Genomic DNA, 22,576 nt, shown 5'->3' with positions numbered 1-22,576 from the left:
ATGTGCCGTAAGATGATATGTTGTGTTGATTTTAGTTGAGGATGTAGAAGTGTGATGTTGAGCTGTACTAGATGTTTATTGCTGAGCTGAGCCGTATCAGATGTATATTGATGAGTTGTGCCGTGCTGTAAGCTGTTGTTGCTGCATGTTGTAAGATGTGCTGTGTTGGATGCTGATATAAACTGTTGTAGGCCGTAAGGCTGAGTTGTTGTAGGTCGTAAGGCTGAGTTGTTGTAGGCCGTAAGGCTGAGTTGTTGCAGGCCGTAAGGCTGAGTTGTTGTAGGCCGTAAGGCTGAGTTGTTGTAGGTCGTCAGGCTGAGTTGTTGTAGGCCGTAAGGCTGAGTTGTTGTAAGAGATCTCCGAGATGATATGCGTGACGACGCATTGTGTGCTTATTGCTGTTTACGCTGTATAGTTGATGAGGTGTATATTGGTGTTGTGCTGATAAGTTGTAGTTGTTCATATTTCATGTATATGTTTATATGTTGATTCTTTTCACTAGCTTACCCTTTGTTGTTTCCATGTAGTTTGGACTGCGATGATCATACTATGTATGGGAGTAGAGCAGGGATAGGTAGGTGGCTAGTGGTGAGTCCGCAGCTAGCAGGCGGAGCTGATCCTTAATGATGTTTTGTTGTTTCAGCTACTTGGTGTAGTAGCTTTTGATGTATTTTTGTACATTTTGAATCTAGTCAGACTTGAACCATGTATATATGTATATTCTAGACACTATATGTATACACTTGCTCCTTTCTGTCCGGTTTTCAGGTGTACCGTGTTGTGTGTAGTAACCAGTCGGGTCGTTACTGCTTACCTTTTTGTTTCCATGTGGACGGACTACGATGATCGTACTATGTATGAGAGCATGTAAGGGTTACGATGGAGCAGGCTACTGCTAGATGCTGGAGTTTTTGTCCTAGTGTCAGAGTTACCATTTCGGGTAACTAGTAAGATGTGCTTGACCGACACTAGGAGAGTGTTATTCCTTTTGGATGACTGTATATATATCGTATTTATATTTATTCATATAAATGTGATTTTTATTTTTATTATTCAAATGCATGTTTATATTGTTATCCAGTAAATAATCCCTCTCTTAGTTAAACTATCTGGTAGGGTGATTCCAATAATGTAGAAACCATGACGGGTTGTTATATAAAACTATAAAAATAGATAAAAAATGAAAAAGATTCAAATACTTTTTAAAGAATTTATAATTAACATATTTTATCAAATTAATAAAATATACTTTAATTACAGACAATTTGAATCAGGTTATATATACAAATTTGAATCAAGTCATATATACGACATTTTTTTAATATACCATTTTTTATTTTATTTTCCTAAATAACCCAACTCCCTCTTTATTTATCAAAATGACTCAATCACTGTTGAAGGTGAGAAATTGGTTGGGGGAACCGATTTCTCACCATTCAATTTCAGCCTCCCATTTCACTTTGCATGCCTGTTTGAGAAATCGGCTGTTGAGAAACCGATTTCTCAAAAGGTTTTTTTATTTTTTATTTTTTCAATTTTTGTTAAACTTTTTAAATCTAAAACTTATTTTTATAAATTTATAATTAAAATTTTAATATACAAATATTAATATTTTTATTAATTTAAATATTTAAATTATGTTTAATAAACATAAGAATTTTAATATTTTGAATTAATAAATTAATTAATCTGTTTTAGTTCAATATATATATATATATATATATATTAATAATTAATTTAGTTAAAAGTAAAAAATTTATTTTTGTAGATTAATATATTATATACTAAAAATATATATTTAGTTTAATAATTTTATTAAATATGTATAAATTATTTAATTAATTTATTTGTCTTTAATAAATATAGATAAATAATTTTAATGACTAATTTTTTTAAATTTTTTTTTATTAAATTAAATTAATTTCTATTAACTTATCTATATTTATTAAATAAATTTAAAATATTTAAATTATAAAATATATTAAACAACTTAATGAGAAAAAGAAAATAAAAATATATACATATTTAAAAAAATTAAAACAAAAAATATATTTTTTGTATAAAATATATTAATGTATAAAATTTAATTTTTCAATTTTAAATAAATTAGTTATTATAATTATATATAACCAAAAAAGATTAATTGTTTAATTAATTAAAAATATTAAAATTTCTATATTTATTAAATATAATTTAAATATTTAAATTAATAAAAATATTAATATTTGTATATTAAATTTTAATTATAGATTTATTAAAATAATTTTTAGATTTAATAATTTTAACAAAAATTGAAGAAAAAAAAACAAAAAAACCTATTGAGAAATCAATTTCTTAACAACCAATTTCTCAAACAGGCATGTTATGCAAAGTGCAGGGATGGGAGGTTGAAATTGAGTGATGAGAAATTAGTTTCCCCAACCAATTTCTTACCTTCAACCGTGATTGGGTCATTTTGATAAATAAAAAAGGGGTTATATTATTTAGAAAAATAAAATACAAAATGATATGTTAAAAAAATTCATATATACAAGAACTAAAGCAATATTCTTTTTGAAATTACAAGAATCGAAAATACAATAAGTTTTAAATTTAGAGGATAAAAATAATAATAACTCTAAATTTAGGTGACTAAAAATATAATTAAATTTTAAAATAAACTATATCTAATAATTTTTAAAGAACTGTGATCAGGAATATAAACAACTTATTTATCTAATGGTGCCTAATTGATAATTTGAGCTAGATATGTTAAAAAAAAAATTAAGCTTGAATTCAGTTTTTTTAAACACATTTGTAACTAAATTAATATTTTAACTTTTGTATTTCATAGTTTAAATGTTTATTATATTTAATTAAAAAATTATAATAAAATATATAAAAATAAATATTATATTAAATATATAAATTTTATTTAAAATTATTGTACATAGTTATATTTAAACATTGATATTATATTTTAGATAAATAATTTCTATTATAATATAATATTATTTTAATTATTAATAATTTATTTTAAAATTAAAATTTAATTTATAAATAAATATGATAAATAAAAAAATAAATTAAAAAAATGTTGACAAAACCTTAAAAAATGTTCTCATTAAAAAATAGTCCCTAATGACACTCTCACTTAAGATATATAGGTTCAATTGTTTTGTTTTAATGAAATTTTCTTAAATTACTTTTCAACTTTATCAATAATGGAAAAGAGGGCACTTTCTGCCTCAATGAAATTTGTTTAAAAATAATATAAATAATAGAGATTGCAATACATAAATCAAATAAGATATATGTAGTTGTTTGAAACTGTGTCTCGTCATCAAAATTTCTTTCCAAAATTCACATCAAAAGAGAATATACATATATTAGTTTCTAATTTTTCACATCCTGATTCCATGTTTCATGATTCTGAAACTAAACCAAACACACTTTTAATTAAAAGTAAAATAGTCTTAAACAAAAATAAAGATCAAAAGTAATTATAAAATATATTATTATTGATAGAGCATTTATTTATTTATATATTTTTTTTCTTTTCTATTTTATCATTAAGAGATATATTGGTAAAGAAAATTAAAATATAATAAAAGGTATATAATGTTAGAAATTTTATTTCTAATAATTATTGTGGGCTGCATATATTATTTGTAGTATTTATATTAGTTATTTACATTTAGTTGGGCTTAATAAAAGTGATCTAATTTTAGTGAGCCTTTAGACTGCCAACAGGAAAAACTGATATAGGCCCATATAAGTGGAAACCATATTTGGCCCGTTAGGGATTAATGGGAACCCTAATAGGTTTAAAATCAAAAAGATGGTCATGGTCCCCAATATGTCAAATCAGAAACACACGTCTCTCTATCTCCCCATCAGAAGAGTAACATCAAAAAGTCCCATCAAGGAATCCAGTGATTTGGTTGAGGAAGATCATTGCACCAAAAGACTATTCCGCTGCAACCTTTTGATCAACGTCAATGGATACAGGTACGTATTATTAACATTAACTCTGTAATCTGAGACAACGGTTCTTAATATTGATTAATGAAAAATTTCTATTTGGCCTAAGAAATTTTATCCCAACAAGAGGTATCAGAGCCGCCGTTGTTATTAGGTTATGGGGTTTTAAAGCGTATTGTTACAATGTTTTTTCTCTCTTCATTGATAATACGTGTATTTGAATACGTTGGTCATGCTTTTTCTTCTTCTTCAATTTGGTTTAATTGATTATACGAATAAAGAGATCGATTAAAAATTGAATTTTTAATTAAAGAGATTTTTTTTTGTAAAATTGTATAATTTTTCTGTGAATGTTATGTATTTGTATATGTAACAATTTTGCAATGATCCTGAAGACATTGTTAAATGAAGAAGTTTTTTGAATTTTTTATTTTCTCACCAGAAGTGAGTTAATTGTGCAACAATGCAATAAATAAATATTTTCTCACCAGAAGTGAGTTAATTGTGCAACAATGCAATAAAGAAATATTTTCTCACTAGAAGTGAGTTAATTGTGCAACAATGAAATAAAAGAATATTTTTCTCACCGGAAGTGGGAAAATAATATTATGTTTGATCCTTTGAGTACCACCAGAAGTGGGATTTTTTTTGTTTTTGTCAAAATCATTGTTGTTATATTAAATGATACTTGGAAAAATTATATGATTAATATATTGAATTCTACATTATCGATTTTTTTTAATGGCATTCGCGTAAGAATTATTTTCTTGAAATTTGATTGACATTATGTTCAAATTTAAATTGATATTTTTTTATATATCAAATTTGAGTGCGAATATTGGTAGATTATAGACCTTCTTTATTAATTAATTTGTCTGGTAATTTTTAATTAAATAAATTGATGTAATATATTGCCAAAGCAATCCCTATTATAGAAATTAATTTGATTAAAAATTACAATAGATGTTAGTATGAGATTATTTATGCGATTTGTGCTCATCCCAAAGGAAGACACAATTTGGCCAAAGAAAGGCTATTATGTGACAATTATAAAGTTACAATCATGTAAATAATAGTCGGTCCAAAGAAAGGCTATTATTTGAAAGAATTAATTGTCAATATTTGATCGTTGCATTGAGAGTACCACTAACAAGTTAATTTGTATGTCCAAAGACAAAGAATTAATGTTGTGCTCGGTATCTTGTAATGGGTCTATTATGAAATAATCTGCATGCTTTATTTATTTTATTTTACTGTGAGCATGTAATTAAATTAAATTTTTTTTATCTATGTTCTATTATAGTTGCTGTTGCTAGTGCTGTTAACTTATCTGCTCAAATTAATTGTATACCCATGCTTAATGGGACAAACTTTAAGGCCTGGAAGGAAACAGTTGAGATAATTCTTGGCTGCATGAATCTTGATTTTGCACTTCGGGCTGAGAAACCCACTCCAAATCCGGAAAACCCGGACGAGGATAAGGTTGAAAAATGGGAACGCTCAAATCGAATGTATTTGATGATCATGAAGCGATCTGTTCCAGAAGTTTTTCGGGGCTCTATTTCTGAGAGCCACAATGCTAAAGGTTTCTTTGATGCCGTTGAGCAGTATTTCACCAGTAATGAGAAAGTTGATGCAAACAGTTTGCTTGCTAAACTTATCCCTATGAGATACAAAGGTAAAGGAAACATAAAGGAGTACATTATGGAAATGTCTAATCTCGCGTCAAAACTAAAAGCACTAAAGTTAGAGTTGTCTGATGACTTGCTCGTGCATCTAGTTTTGATTTCTCTTCCTACACACTTTGGACAATTCAAGGTGAGTTATAATACTTAGAAAGATAAATGGACCTTGAATGAATTGATTTCTCACTGTGTGCAAGAGGAGGAAAGGCAGCAAAGAGAAAAGACTGAAAATGCTCATTTAGCGTCAAGCTCTCAGAATAGGAAGAGAAAGAATAATAAGGATGTTGTAGAAAGGACTTCTCAACTAAAGAAAGTCAAAAAGGATGAGAACACACCTACTTGCTTCTTCTGCAAGAAGCCTGGGCACATGAAGAAAGAGTGTCCCAAGTACGCCTCTTGACGTGTAAAGAAAGGTAATTTTCTCTCTTTTATTTGTTCTGAAGTTAATTTAGCTTTAGTACCATGTGATACTTGGTGGGTCGGTTCTGGTGCTACTACTCACATCAGTGTATCCATGCAGGGTTGCCTTTGGAGCCGACCGCCAAGTGATAATGAAAGATTTATATATGTGGGTGATGGCAACAAGGTCACAGTGGAGGCTATTGGAACATTTAGATTACAGTTAAAAACTGGATTTCATTTGGATTTATTTGAGACTTTTGTTATACCATCTTTTAGGCGAAATTTAATTTCTATTTCTAGTTTGGACAAATTTGATTTTTTTTGTTCATTTGGAAATAATAAATTTAGCCTTTATCAAAATTCAAATATTGTTGGTTCTGGTTCTTTAATTGATAATTTATACTTACTAAATGTAGTTAGTTCCAATAAAGAAAATTTTAACATTGATTCTCGTGGTACTAAGCGTAAAATAAATGAGAACTCAGCCACCTTATGGCATAAGCGTTTAGGCTATATCTCTAAACAGAGAATTCAGAGGCTTGTGTCGGATGAGATTCTTGAACCCTTTAACTTGTCAGACTTTGAGGTTTGCGTTGAATGTATTAAGGGTAAACAAACAAATTTTTGAAAATTAGGTGCCGAAAGGGCTAAGGACGTTTTGGAATTAATTCACATAGATATTTGTGGACCATTCCCTATGGCATCTTGGGATGGACAACAATATTTCATTACGTTCATAGATGATTATTCAAGGTACGACTACCTATTTTTAATTCATGAGAAGTCTCAATCCCTAGATGTTTTCAAATCCTTTAAAGCTGAAGTTAAGCTTCAACTTGGAAAGAAAATTAAGGCCTTCAAATCTGATCGTGGTGGTGAATATTACGGTAGATATGATGGATCAGGTGAACAACGTCTAGAGCCTTTTGCACTTTTCCTAAGGGAATGTGGCATCGTTCCTCAGTATACTATGCCTAGGAAACCAAGCATGAACGGTGTTGCAGAACATAGAAACATGACTCTTAAGGATATGGTGAGAAGTATATATGATTAGTCATTCTTCTTTACCAGAGTCATTGTGGGGAGAAGCGCTTAAGACTGTATCTACATCCTAAATAGGGTACCAAGTAAAGCAGTTAACAAAACTCCTTATGAGTTATGGATGGGTAAAAGGCCAAGTCTAAAACATTTACACATTTGGGGTTGTTCGGCTGAAGCGCGTCCTTATAGGCCGCATGAAAGCAAGCTGGAGTCAAGGACTGTTAGCTGTTATTTTGTTGGTTATCCTGAACGCTCTCGGGGCTATAAATTTTACAATCCCACTACTAGATCATTCTTTGAGACGGGGAATGCGAGATTCCTTGAGGATGTTGAGTTTGGGAAGGAAGAGAACATAAGAAATATTGTCTTTGAGGAAAAACCTGTCATTGACAGTGATCAAGTCCTCGTACCTATTACTATTCCAGTACCTACCCCAGTAATAGGTGACAATCATGGAGTTATTCCTGACATTGTCCCAACATAAGACAATATTGAGGTTCTCCCTCAAATACCTATAGAGCAAGCTCAACAATCTCAAGAAGTGTCATTAAGGAGATCCACTAGAGAAAGGAAAAGTGCAAATCCAGATGATTACATTGTGTTTCTTCAAGAACATGAGGATGGCATTGGTTTAACAGAGGATGATCCAATCAACTTTTGTCAAGCTATGCAAAGTTCTAGCTCTCAAAAGTGGATTGATGCCATGAAGGATGAGATGAAATCTATGCAAGACAACGATGTTTGGGATCTCGTTGAATTACCTAAAGGTGTGAAACCTATTGGTTGTAAATGGATATTTAAAACCAAGAGGGATTCAAAAGGTAATATCGAGAGATATAAGGCTCGTTTAGTTACTAAAGGTTTCACTCAAAAGGAAGGCATTGATTACAAAGAAACCTTTTCTCCGGTTTCTTCAAAGGATTCTTTTAGAATAATAATGGCACTTGTAGCTCATTATGATCTAGAGCTCCATCAGAAGGATGTTAAAACTGCGTTTCTAAATGGTGACATTAAAGAAACGATTTATATGATGCAACCAGAAAATTTTGTGGCTGGTGACTCAAAGTCCATGGTATGCAAACTAAAGAAATCCATCTATGGTCTCAAACAAGCTTCCCGTCAATGGTATCACAAGTTCCATCAAGTTATTACCTCATATGGTTTTGAGGCAAATAGTTGATGATTGTGTTTATCATAAGTTTAGTGGGAGTAAATATATATTCTTGGTGTTATATGTCGATGATATACTGCTTGCCAGCAGCGATATAGGTTTATTGCTCGAAACCAAGAGTTTTTTAACAAAGAATTTTGAAATGAAAGATCTTGGTGAAGCCTCTTTTGTATTAGGTATTAAGATACTAAGAGATCGTTCTCATGGTATCATAAGGTTATCATAAGAGAATTATATCGATAAAGTTTTAGATAGATTCGACATGAAAGATAGTAAACCAGGAGATACCCCTATAGCCAAGGGAGACAAATTTAGCCTCAAATAGTGCCCTAATAATGACCTTGAAAGAAATGAGATGCAAAAGATTCCCTATGCTTCAGCTGTGGGAAATCTAATGTATGCTCAAGTTTGTACTCGTCCCGATATTGCATTTATAGTGGGAGTTTTGGGCAGATACTTAAGTAATCATGGGATGCAGCATTAGAAAGTAGTAAAGCGTGTAATGCGCTATTTGAAGAGAACAAAAGGATATATGCTCACTTATCAGAAGTCTGACAGTTTAGAGATCATTGGATACTCAAACTCTGATTTTGCCGGATGTCAAGACAGTAAACGCTCTACATCTGGATACATCTTTATGTTGGCTGGAGGAGCTATCTCTTGGAAGTCTGTTAAACAGACTATTATAGCTTCATCAACCATGGCTGCGGAGTTCATTGCTTGTTTTGAGGCATCCAACCATGGGATATGGCTGCGAAATTTTATCACTAATTTACGTGTGGTTAATGGCATTGAAAGACCATTAAAAATCTATTGTGATAATAACTCTGCAGTTCTTTATTCCAATAATAATAGGAGTACAACCAAGTCAAAATTCATTGATATAAAGTTCCTGGTGTTAAGGAAATAGTTCAGAATAAGAAAATTTCTATAGAACATATAAGGACTAATTTTATGCTAGCTGATCCACTTACTAAGGGTTTGGTGCCTAAAGTCTTTCATGAACACACTGCTCATATGGGTGTAATTCCTTATAGTACCTTAGTTTAGTGGGAGTCTCATTTATGTTGTGTCTTCTTTATTTTTATTTTTTCCAGATATTTGTATTATTTAGATTTTCTACAGAAATAAAGTTGATGTTTATAATTTTATTCTGACCTTGTTTTTGTGCAATATATATATGTTGCGTTTTGAATGGATCTCTATAAAGAATAAAGTTTGGACCAGTTGGAAATAGACATGACTAAGATCATGTTGCATGTAATTTCTATGCCAGTTATCCATATTTGATCTATGTCATTAAGTGCATACAATTGTGGTGATCATTATGGTTTAGTCACATTAGATAGTGATGAAAACTGCAGTGGTTCCCTGTTGTTGTATGAGATGGACCAGATTGTTTAAGGGGAGTCTAAAAATAAATAACATACGGTTGCGCGCCTAAAGATTTTTGTGATATAAATACTTAAATGAATATAAAGCCCAAGTGGGAGATTGTTAGAAATTTTATTTCTAATAATTATTGTGGGCTGCATATATTATTTGTAGTATTTATATTAATTATTTACATTTAGTTGGGCTCAATAAAAGTGATCTAATTTTAGTGAGCCTTTAGACTGCCAATAGGAAAAGGCAGATGATAAACACACCTCCACTCTCGTATAAACACACCTCCTTTTTAAAAAAAAAAAATATATATCTAAATTACCCTTAAAAGAATAAAATTTTTAAATTTACACTCCCTTTCCGTACTTCGTTCTCCGTTCCCCGCACCCCATTCCCCTCACCCCACACCCCCCTTCCCCGCAATATATAATAAATAAGAGCAGCAACCCGCCGGAGGGCTGCCGCAGCCATAGACACCCCAATTCTCTCCCCTCCAATCCTCTCCGACCGCGCCTTCTGTGCCAAGGCTCTCAATTCCTGCTCCTTCCTCTCCTTCTCCTTCAACATCATCTCCTTCTGAACCTTAGACCTCATTGCCACCGCCTCCCTCGCCTTCTGCTCCGCCACATACAAAGACTCCGACAATTTCGCGAAGTTGTCATTAATCTGAACATCCTGAAGGCCTCTCCCATCAGCAGCAAGCCTCTTATCAAGAGGAATAGTGTAACCCTTCGGATTCTTCCAATTCGAAATACACGGAGGAATCTTCCAATCTTGCTGGTCCTTCACCGTCACCGGCCGCGCCGGAGAATGCATCACCGGCACCGGCGGCGACCCCGAGGCCTTCGGAACTCGCTTATGCTTGAACTTCGGAGGCTCCAGAGGATCCACCGGCATCTCCACCATCCTGATAACCCTCTCCTTCGCGCAGGAATTGAACGCCGCGGATTGCTGCGAGGGTTTGTATTTGATATACTTGGGGTGCGGGTGCAGAGAAGGAGGTGTAAATTTAGCAATTTTTTTAAAGGGTAATTTAGGTATTTTATATATATTTTTTTTAAAAGGAGGTGTGTTTATATGAGAGTGGAGGTGTGTTTATCATCTGCCATAGGAAAAACTGATATGGGCCCATATAAGTGGAAACCAGATTTGGCCCGTTAGGGGTTAATGGGAACCCTAATAGGTTTAAAATAAAAAAGATAGTCATGGTCCCCAATATGCCAAATCAGAAACACACGTCTCTCTATCTCCCCATCAGAAGAGTAACATCAAGTCTCATCAAGGAATCCAGTGATTTGGCTGAGGAAGATCATTGCACCAAAAGACTATTCCGCTGCAACCTTTTAATCAACGTCAATGGATACATGTACGTATTATTAACATTAACTCTGTAATCTAAGACAACGGTTCTTAATATTGATTAATGGAAAATTTCTATTTGCCTTAAGAAATTTTATCCCAACATATAAATGTTAAGAAAAAGCATAGGACTCCCTATCCTTTTTATATATCGTTATAAATAATATTCAATAAATATTTTAATATTATATAATTATTTACTAATATAAAAATGTATTTAACATGTGATGTGATGTGTAGAATTAAAAAAGTTTAGACCATTACATTTTTTGTAATTTAGTAAATAATGATAGTAGCTCTTATTTAAGAGTAAATCAATATATTTAAATTTGTTCAAAGTTTTTCTTTCTTGTCTTTAAGAAAATGCTTTATCGAATGCTAAACTGTAAACCTATTTTGCAAAAAGTTTTTCAAGTTATCACACAGACAATTCAGTCTCTCTTCTCACGTGTTTATTTTTGCTTCATATTTTTGAATTAATATCATAATGATATAACAAAATTGCTATATAGTAACACACATCCTATAATGACACTATACATGTCACTAAAAATTATTTTTACCCACACAATAATTATAATATATGTTGGTATATTATTAAAAAATGTGAGTATAAACTATAGTGACACACAAAATATGTTGTTAAATCTCATTCAAAATCAACACTAAAATTGTGTGTAACTAAATGTCAAATAAACATATACCTACATATATTGTACATATATATAGTGACACTTTTTGTATGTTATTATATGGAATATTTCTTGTAGTGATATTTGTATCATTGATATAAAGGTTTATTTTGAATGTTTATAGGATTAAGATATTTCACAAATGAACATGATTTTAAAAACAAAATCACGTTATTTTGGTTTTTTTTTTTTTTTTTGAACGGCAAACGTTATTTTGGTTGTACCATAACTAGTGTAAGATATAATTTTCAACATCGGTTAAGACACATAATTGATCTAGAAAATGAGGTTTTCTACATTAGTTATAGCCAAAATCAATATAAAAAAGTAATTGTATACATTTGTTCATGAACTAAAGTTAAAATGCCCCCTTTTTATATTGGCCGGAACAAATAAATTCCACAATTCATCTAAAAAAATCATTTTAAATGATGTAAAATTTCTCCATGCATTAGTAATTATATTTTTGACATTTTTAATGATGGGTAAAAAAGATTTTTTATGTCTATTCTAAATTCATTATAAATTCCAACAACATAAAAAATTTGTTATATAAATAGTCAACATATAGTGAAATTTTTTATGACAGGTGTTGATTTATTACATTTCATCATCATGTTCTTTCTTTTTTATTATCATATTTTTCGCATTCCATCATCGTGCACTTTCTCTCTCATTGTATGTTTTTGCATTATGTTGTCATGCTTTTACCTCTTATTATCGAATCTCTTCACATTTTGTTGTCATACTTTTTCCCTCTTGTTCTCGCATCTTTGCATTTCACTACCACTGCGTTTTGCGTTTGCCACTTCTACCACAATATTTGTCACTTCCACCACCATATTTTCTTCTAAACACCACACTATCAAAGCAAAAGAAAAGAGAAAGGTAACAAAATTAGAAACAAAAAATGCAAAAAAGAAAAACGAAAGCAAAGAGGAAAATAATTTATCTAAATGTGTAAAGAGGAGGAGAAAAAAGAAAAAAGAAAGATAACAAAAACAGAAAGAAGAGTTTAGAGTTCAAAAAATGAATTGCATTTTCTAAAGTTTTAAATCACTTTTTATGTTGGGTGTTATTTCGCCTATCATAAAAAGGTTTTTTCTATGTCGAATGTTATTATACTAATCATAGAAAAGTTATGATCAATTACAAAGTTAACTCTCTTCAACATACTCTAAAATGAATGTTGACTTACTTGGTATAAATTTTTTTTTATAATAAATAAATCAACATCTATCATAAAAAATTTCACTATATTTACACTATGTAACTTTCTATGTCATGAATTACACTCAATATAAAATATCCATCATAAAAAAAACTCTTTTTGAATCGGCATATATTATTACTTTCTAGAAATTCCATTTTGTTATCTTAAAATTTAAAATATAATTTATTTTTATAAGTGATGATAGGATTAACCCCTTTTTATAATGCTAGTAACACATAATTACTATGGAGTAAATTTAAATGTTTATCGATGTGTACATATATGTTTCTAATTTTTCTCTTTAATGCTCAAGTTTACTCTTTAATTACAATCTAATTTATGTTTTCCTATAAAAAAATTCCTAACAATTCTTTACAAATATGTGAAAAATAAGCGATCAACGTTGTTATTTAATTACAAATCATTTATTTAAAATTATTAGCTTTAATAATAAATAATTAAAAAATTATGCTAATAATGATATGATTGATTGATGACGTAAAATTAATTTTACATTATTAATACAATTAAACTCATAATAAATTTTAATTATATATTATTTTATAAATTCATATATCATAGTAATCCTAATTTAATTATAGGAATTATAATTATGATAACATAAATTCACTACAACACAATTAAGTAACATTTTTCAAATGTTATCAAAATAATATTTTTGTAACATTTTAATGACATTGTTATGTTTTTGTTAACTTTATAAAATGATAATTAATTTTAATTTAAATATCATATTTTTGTACTTCCTAAACTTCTAGGAATTCTTTAAGATAAGATTAAAGACATTTTTAATTAGTCACTATTAATTATATATTAAATATCAAAGTTTATTTAAGTATAACAATATGATTATATATACTTTTTATTAATCATTCATTTATTCGATGTAAAACTTTAATTATGAGTAACAATTAGATATGAAAGAAATATTTTTTTTTTACTTGATGTGGGACTTTGACTTTAGAAACAATTATAGTAACATTTTTCAAAAAAAAAATCTTGCAAAATAACCTATGTGATAGCTTTTTACTCAATATGAAACTTTGATTTTGAGAACAATTGAAAAGAATAATATTGAAATAAAAAATGTTACTCTATTTATAATTACATTTTTCAAAAAAATGTTATAAAATAACTTATTTATTCAATATATAATAACATTTTAACAAATGTAAAAAAAATGTTGTTAAAGAATTAAAATGTAGTAGTAATTATATTAAGATTTTGTATATATTATCTCAATCGATGAATAAAGTTATTCTAAAAAATTTTATATAATAAAGTAAAAAGGAAATTTATTAATTTAAGATTAAAAAAGGTTTTCCCAGGCAATCTTTTGAACCGTGATAATATATTTAATTATGTAGCATTATTGCCACTAAGCCCTACTTGATGAAGCAACTCAACAAACCTTTATTCATATAACATGGATAGTACTCCATATATAAGCAGAGATGGATGATTCAAATTACATTTGTATATAAGACCAACCAATCACAAAGAAACCATATAGCTTAAAACACCCGCAACTAGAACATTCGAATTTGCAAAGGCCATAGCCATGATCACTTTATTCTAAAACTCCAAACCATGATGGTTGAACAAAAGACAAAGCATACACTTGTTATTATAATATAAGTGTGACCATATACTACAGCTATATCTCTGCATGGAGCTTCCATATATTCACCTCATTTGCAGCTGCATGGGTCGCAAGTGCAGCTTGAGCCACACTTGCAGCCACTCTCAGCTGCAACACTCACTTCACCACCTTCGAATTGGGTCTTCATGGGACCAACACCCAGAACTAGAGTCTCCGAGGTTGTTGTCTCGAGGTAGCTTAAGTCAATAGAGTACTTACCACACCTGCTCCACAACAAAAATCAACAAAATATAAGGTTCCATCGTCAAAACAACTAGGAAAATAATTAAAATTTAGTAAAATAAAAATGAGAGAGATGTTGAAAGAAGAATAAAGCATTGAATCCTTTCATAAACTTCAACATTAAGGGTACCCGCAGAGCCGATGAAAACACTCAGAAAAAAAAAAAAAAAAAATTGGAACGAGAAATAATTATAAAAGCATATTACAATTTCATAAAATCTATTTTTTCTTTGTGCAAAATAATTTAGATAGAAAAGACACCTATTATATATCTTGGAGATAAGATCATAATAATATATGTAAATAAAAAAAAAAAATTTATCTTACGAATCAAATTTTTAAAATTAAATTAAACTTCAATCAACTTTCTTAATAATATGATTTTTAAAATTGAGCTAAACTTTAATCCCACTTTCTTAATAACACAATCCTCATGAAAAATTATGATAGGTCACTAACCTTTTTAAAATTTTTCAATAAAATCATAGGAGGACTATCCCATAATTTTCGGTGCAAGTCCATGAGAAAGATATAGAACACAAGGAAAAAAAATCATCTCAGACCTTAAACAAGGAAACTTAATAAAGCATCCAATATCATTAAACTCATTTAAAGAGCACTAAAAATTTAATTTTTTGAGAAAAGAAAAAGCCAAAATCCCACTTGAACAAGCACGACTAACAGATATTTAAATTCATATCTAAATTAATTTCCAACAACCAGTATGTTAACTTAGTGAAAGATGAAATAAAGCGTACAGGATTTTAAGTTTTAACACACAAAGTTTATATTGAAACATAAATTTAAAAAAAAAAAATTCAAAAGCTAATCAAGCATATTAGTAAAAGAACCCAAAATAAAATGCGATTCCATACTTGCAGTCGCTGCCACAGCTGCAGCTGTTTCCACACCCACAGCTAGACATTCTCAAAATCTCAAAATAAGAACAAAGAAACGATTGTTGGTATTCGTACTTTAGTTTGCTACAATCACCGCAATGAGTTACAACGAAGCGTGACCCCAATTTATAAGAAGTTGACGAGAGAGTGTGAAATCTTGAACGTCCACGTGTCACAATCCCGTCCCATTAGGGGGCATAACCTATGCTACGACTTGTTCTATGTCTGACAATAACGATGATTACATTTGGTGCTCTTCGAAGTAAACGTAATCATTATACATTAGGCTCATATTATTAAAATTTTTGTGTTTTATATTATTCTTATGCTGTAAATTAACTAGTAGGATAAGATTAAAAATGTGTTAGATTAACACGAAAGAGTTAAAAGGGTGTTCCTTCCAGAATGAGAATATGTTAGTCTTGGGGATAATTTAGATAAGAGATATGTAGTTGCCTATATAAACATAGAGTAATCACTTATTTTAATTTCTGAATTTAAAGGATGCTATCATAATATTAATCTTTAAAAAATAATAAATTATCAAATAAATTTTTAAAAGTGAAAGTATAATCATATTAGTTCAATTTTTTTTAAGAAAAATAATAATTAAAGTGATAATATTAATATATATTCAAAGACTATAATGATAATCAAAATTAAATTTAAAGACTTATTTGATATCCTAAGAATTTATTTGATAATTTCTTAATTTTAAGGACAAATATGGCAGAGCCTTCCAAATTCAAGGACAAAAGTGGGTGGTTTAGATAATGTTATAATAAAGAGATAAAATAATGTATATTAAGAGTCCTAAAGGCTAAAGCACCAATTATCTTTGACTTAACAAAAACAAACATTACTAACATTGTGTTTAGTTGGTAAGAAATACCAAAGAAATAGGGACGAAGGAGTAGAAATAGGTATAGAGAAATAACATGTATCATTTGGTTAAGCACATTTTTGTCATGAAGCAAATTAATAGAGGTGGATCCCACATACTTAAATTTTCCTTGCAAAACTAAAAAGGAATAGGAAAGATAGAATGTGAGAAAATACGCTTCTTGAAAACTTCTCTCATTGGAATAAGTATGATGTACTAAAAAGTTGTCCTGAATGAAGCTAGGTTGTGGTCTACCCCAACCAGTTGCCTAATCACCCTGTGCCTTGCCCACACGTCTCGTTTCTACTTGGTAAGATTCTGATAATATCTTTTCTGACCATTTTGGTTATTCATGGTATTGTATTAGGGTTGACAGATTTCAAATTTGTTATTTTTTTTGTTATTTTTTTTTATGGTTTCATGTGATTTTTTTTTTACACTAATGAGAGTTGGGTTAGGTTTTTGGTTTGATTTGGGTTCAAAATCGGTGGATATAGGACACCATAATCTATTAAAGCATTTGCTTAATTGATTATGACCGTTGATTACAGAGGTGTGTAGCTGTTGAAAGTGTATTTGAATACACTCATTTTATCATTCTAATAGTTGTTGTATTGGAATGAAATAACATGTTATTCAAATAGAATAACATTTTATTCGAATAGAAAAGTTGATGAATAAAGGAATTTTTATTCGAATAAATTGATGTTTCACTTTATAATAAAGTAATTTTATTCGATTACAATAATTTTTGTATTTGATTATCGGAAGATTTCATTCGAATAAGTTGAAAGTTTATTTGAATAAATAACATTCCAATGACATATTTATTTGGTTGTATTTGAATAGCATGATGCTATTTTATTACATTAATTTATTTGATTGTAATTGAATAACATGCATATTATTTTATTACAACCAAATAAATTTGATTTATTCGAATGAAAATTTAATTTAATCAAATAAAAGAAAAGAAAAATTGTTGGATACTATATAGTTAACTTGAAAGGGTAAAATTATAATTTTTTTAATTATAATTTTTTTCTCTCTATTCATTTAAATCAAACATTAATTCTATAATATTATTTCTCTTCTATTTCTTACATATTTCTCTTAAATCAAACAAACTAATTTTCACCATACTTACTACCAATTTATATTCACTTATTTCTCTTTCTTTTATTTCTCTCAACCCTATTTCTCATTCATTTCTCTCCTCATAGTCAAACACAATGTAACGGTAAGTGTAATTGTTAATAAGAATAGTTTAACCAACTAATGTATTAACTATACAAATATATAAAGAGAATAATTCTTTTTCTAATCGTTTTGTATCTCCACTTTCAATTGGACCATTACATCCTTCAATTATTTAGGAAAAATTATAAAATTAAGAATATTTTAATGTTTTTTTCACACGATTAGTAATGTTGATACTCCTTTGATAACTATAGACTTCATTATTTCTTCTTTCGTTTTATTTTTATTTTTAAAAACTCTAACAGATCAAAAATCCCATCACACTCTTTCAATGACGACTAATACTACCAACTTCATTATTTCTTTTTATTTTGTTTTTAATTATTTTAAAAAATTAAAAGACACAAAATGTCTCTCCCCCTATTAGTAAGTTAATAAAAAGAGTAAACTACTATAACAAACCAAAAAGAAGTAATATTGACTATTGAAAGGTGTAGATCTGACCATAGATATGGACATTCACTAGAAGGAGGTAAGCCATGAGAGACATGTTATTGGAGTATTCAATACAAATTATAATAAGTAGTAGAGAACCATCGGACATGTGTTTCAATTCAATGCCAAAGAAATAGTCTAATTGACCAAGTTGCTTTAGAGCAAACTTGGTATTTAACTTATGAATAAGATTGGAAATCAAAGTTGAGGATGAACCAATTATAATAACGTCATCAATATAACTCAATTCATATAATTAGTAAAAAGAGATGGATCATAATAACTTGACCTTAATCCAAATTGTGGAAGGTCATAGAGAGCTTGATTCAGCTTACAAACTAGTTGTTCATTAGTGGAAACAAAGTCTAGGGATTACCACAAATAGATATTTTTAGTATGAAAGTCATTAAGAAAGACATTATTAATATCATAATGTTTTATATCCAACTTATATGATAAACCCAAGTTAAAATTAAGTGACTATGAACTAGTTTATCCACTAAATGGTTTTAAAGAAAAAGGCTCTATGTCTTAAAGCAAGACCCTAAGCGTTGTTTTAAGAATATACCCACCTTTGATCCATTTAATTATATAAAATTCCTCATTTAATACCTATATTTCTCATTCCCTCTTAGTTGCTCCGCTTTGTGCCCCTAACCAACTCACAAAGGTAACATCTTATAGGTTAAGTTCTCCTTCATTTGAATGTTGTTTGACTCAATCTCATGTGAAGGATCATAGACATGTTTTGAAGTTGAGAGACATGAAAAATACTATGTAGATTTAAAAGACAAGGGAATATGGCAAAAAGCTTAACTTATCCCTAGATTCCTTAGAGCACTCACTAAGACTTTTGTCCCATTCCTTTAAGTCATTTTCTTTTCTAGGAAAAAAATTGGTACATGTTGATAAAGTTTGGAGCTATATGCATAAGGATGTAACTTAATTGATTTTATTTCTTAGTTTCTTATGGGTGCTAAATGAATTATATTAAGTATATATTGTGATTTCTATATTATAATTAGTATGAAAATATAGTAAGTTTCTTCCGCATGATGTTTAAATGTCTAAAAAAAATTCCATGTTTCAAGAAAACTACATGTAGTTTCAAAAATACCCTTAAGGGAGTTATAGAGTTTGTGTGTGTATGATGTATAACTATTTTAATTCTTTGGACAAGTTGTGAATAACTCAAAGCACTTCACTTTTTTGTATTGCCAATTGAATTGTTGATTGTTTATTCTATGAATTGTGTTTGTCTTTGAAGCTCTTGATAAAATTAAGAATTTAGTTTGTAAATAATAATTAACAATTGAATTCATTGTGATAATGTTTTTACTTGTGTCAAACAATGAGGAACATGTTAGGATTCAATTACAAACTCTTAAGTTTAGTTGATACTATTAGGGTTTTAAGAGGGATAATTTTTAAAATAAAAGTTTTAAACATCCCTTGAGTGAAGTAATCTCATTTCATGAATCACACATTACAGAAAAAAAAATTACATAAGGGTTTAATATTTATCTGTATAGCCTTCTTTATAAAACATAAATAGTTAAGTCATCATAAGGGTCCATGCATCGATGAGAATGACACCTCTACTTAATTCATGAGAGCAACTCTAGAGCAGGTTTATCGATGCTAGCTAATTGTTGATAAGTTTTAGGATTTTTTGTGACAACACAAAATCATCCATCATTCTAGAGTAAGGTCAACATATTCTCTTATAAACTGTTGCATCCTAATCATAATTCTTCATTGGGTTGTATGTTATAATTTTGAATAATCATAAATAAAATACCATATAAACGTAGATTATCAAGATATTTTTGTTTTACAAAATATGAGGATGCATAGCTATTGATTAATAGTCGTAACAAAGTCATAAACTATATGTTATTATGATGATTTTCCTCAACCAAAGCACTAAATTTCTCGAATGAAATTTAATATTTGTCTTTTGATGGGAAAAGCGAGAGATGTAATTTGATTTGATGTATTTAAGATTATAACTATACCTACTAGTTAACCTATAAGAGTTTTCATTATCCCCTCACGAGTTAATCTAGTTTCTACTCATTAAGCCATATTTCTTTTTTGTTGGTTGTCTAATGGGCTCACTAATATAGACAACTTATATTGAGTCCATCCATTTTTTTTGGTACATGGAGGAAAGTAAAAAAGACATGCAAAGAATTTAACTAATAGGAGATAGATCGCGTGAATAAACATCTAAAATAAACGAAGGTGGAATGATAAATTCTTCATATTGATGATGAACACTCCTAATTAAGGCTGCAAGTTTATTCACCACTTCATTAGCACTATGAAGTGTGTGGCCAAGCAAAATTTCCCAAGGACGTTGGAAGAGCTCCTTTATCTCATAGATGACCTCTTTATAAGAGTGCAGATCGACCTATTGCCGAGATGAACTATTAATAGCTTGAACTAATGCGTGAGACACTCTAATTCATGAAGAACACATTTAAACCTCGGGTTTTGGACGTGAGTGATCCCATCCTTCAGGGCTAGCAATTCAACAAGTAAAGGTTTGCTAGGTCCATAGAAGCTAGAGAAGCCAAAAAAAACCATTTCTTTGGGAACCTTGAATAGTTCCACCACCCTCATTGCATCATGTGCTATCCAAGCCCCATCAATGTTCAACTTAACATAGTTGCTACGTAGAGGAAACCATCGAACTACATTTCCTACATGTTGTTTTACACAAAGTTTCAAGCTCGGTGGTAGTATTTTGAATTAATTGGCACACATATTGAATGCTCCATTTATCCCTCAAGAAGGTAGTGTTGTTTCTCCATTTCCAAAGGCACCAAATCACCAAAAGGAATTTAGAGCTCTCCTTATGATATAAAATAGCTAGCAACCAAGCTTGTTATTTTGGCAACTCAGTGTATGTTCCTTGTTGGCCCCCTATACGAAGCCAAACTTATTTAGTCATCTAAAGGTAAATAGCTAATTAATATACATGTATTAAAATATTATGTAGTTTGTAACGACCCGCCATGGTCCCTACACTTAGTGAAATCGCACTATTACAAATAGACTAAAAGAAATATTAAATGTGACAACTCATACATACAAGGTATATAAAATATAATAATAACTAAGTTTTCTAAAAACAAATTATAACACTATATATATGTACAGTCATCCAAAATAATATTTCCTAGTACTGATCAAGCACAACAACAATTACCCCAGCAGGTAACTCTAACACTAGGACAAAACTCCTCGTCTGGCAGCGGACCTCAACTCCAAGCTAGCCCTAATCTACTCTCATACAAAGTATGATCATTGCAGTCTATCCACATGGAAAACAGAAGGGTAAGCTAGAGTTCAATAAACAACCATACAAGTATAGAACAATAATCTATACTACACATTCATTCAATCATGTTCATAGAGTCACACCATACACTCTATCCAAATCTACTCATGCATAACATGCAACACACCAATCATGTTCATAGAGTCACACCTTACACTTCATCACAACAACATTCATGCAATTAAGCAACACATGAAAGATATGAAATGCATATCTATCATCTAATGCGTCGTCACGCATACACCTAGGAGATCTCCCTAACAACAGAGCAATATAAGTGACATCCCAATCCTACCAAAACCACCCCAACTGTTTTCATGCCCAATGCGCCCGCTCGGTCACAGCTAAACAGGATAAAAATCCTCACTCGGGTTTACTCAGATGATGTCACTTACACAATTGGAAGTCCGGATCCACCGTCAGGTATAGCACAGTTGGGTACAGGCTTACCACGACCTTGGCATGCATTACCAAGTCACTTGTAGAGTTCGCCCACCAACTATCCACAAGGATCCACGCACCTTCCCCAGTACTTGATTAAGAGAATAACCCTCAGCCTCATACTCTGCTCCAACACTAGCTAAGGACTTAGAGGAGACTCACCCAATCAAGTGGCCTACCTAAGCACCACTCTCACCCAAATCCAGTGGCCTACCTAAGCACCACTCTCATATATCAATGGCCTATCCAAGCACCACTCTCAAGAGACTCTATGTGAGCTCTTCCCGTTCGAAAAAATTTTCCCTCTCCTCAAGTCGTAGGCTAGACTCATGCCATAAGGCATCACATGCAATTATGCATCACACATCATACATGGTCTACCCACCATCATGATCAATAATCATACACATGACATAAGGCATCACATGCAATAATGCATCATACATCATATATGGTCTACCCACCATCATGATCAATAATCATACACATGC

General features: G+C 30.3%; 1 protein-coding gene across 1 annotated transcript; it reads left to right on the top strand.

The window, feature by feature from the left end:
- The first annotated feature begins 8,764 nt into the window (after positions 1-8,764).
- LOC145956101 (secreted RxLR effector protein 161-like) lies at positions 8,765-9,172 on the top strand. Its single transcript, XM_083071661.1, has one exon. The coding sequence runs from the start codon at positions 8,765-8,767 to the stop codon at positions 9,170-9,172; it is 408 nt and encodes a 135-aa protein (XP_082927787.1).
- The last annotated feature ends 13,404 nt before the right edge of the window (positions 9,173-22,576 follow it).

The sequence above is a fragment of the Cajanus cajan genome, chromosome 3 (assembly GCF_000230855.2).
Source record: "Cajanus cajan strain Asha chromosome 3, NIPB_CcT2T_4, whole genome shotgun sequence".
Lineage (NCBI taxonomy): Eukaryota > Viridiplantae > Streptophyta > Magnoliopsida > Fabales > Fabaceae > Cajanus > Cajanus cajan.
Note: the sequence above shows the minus strand (reverse complement) of the source record. Positions and strands in the feature narration are given on the sequence as shown.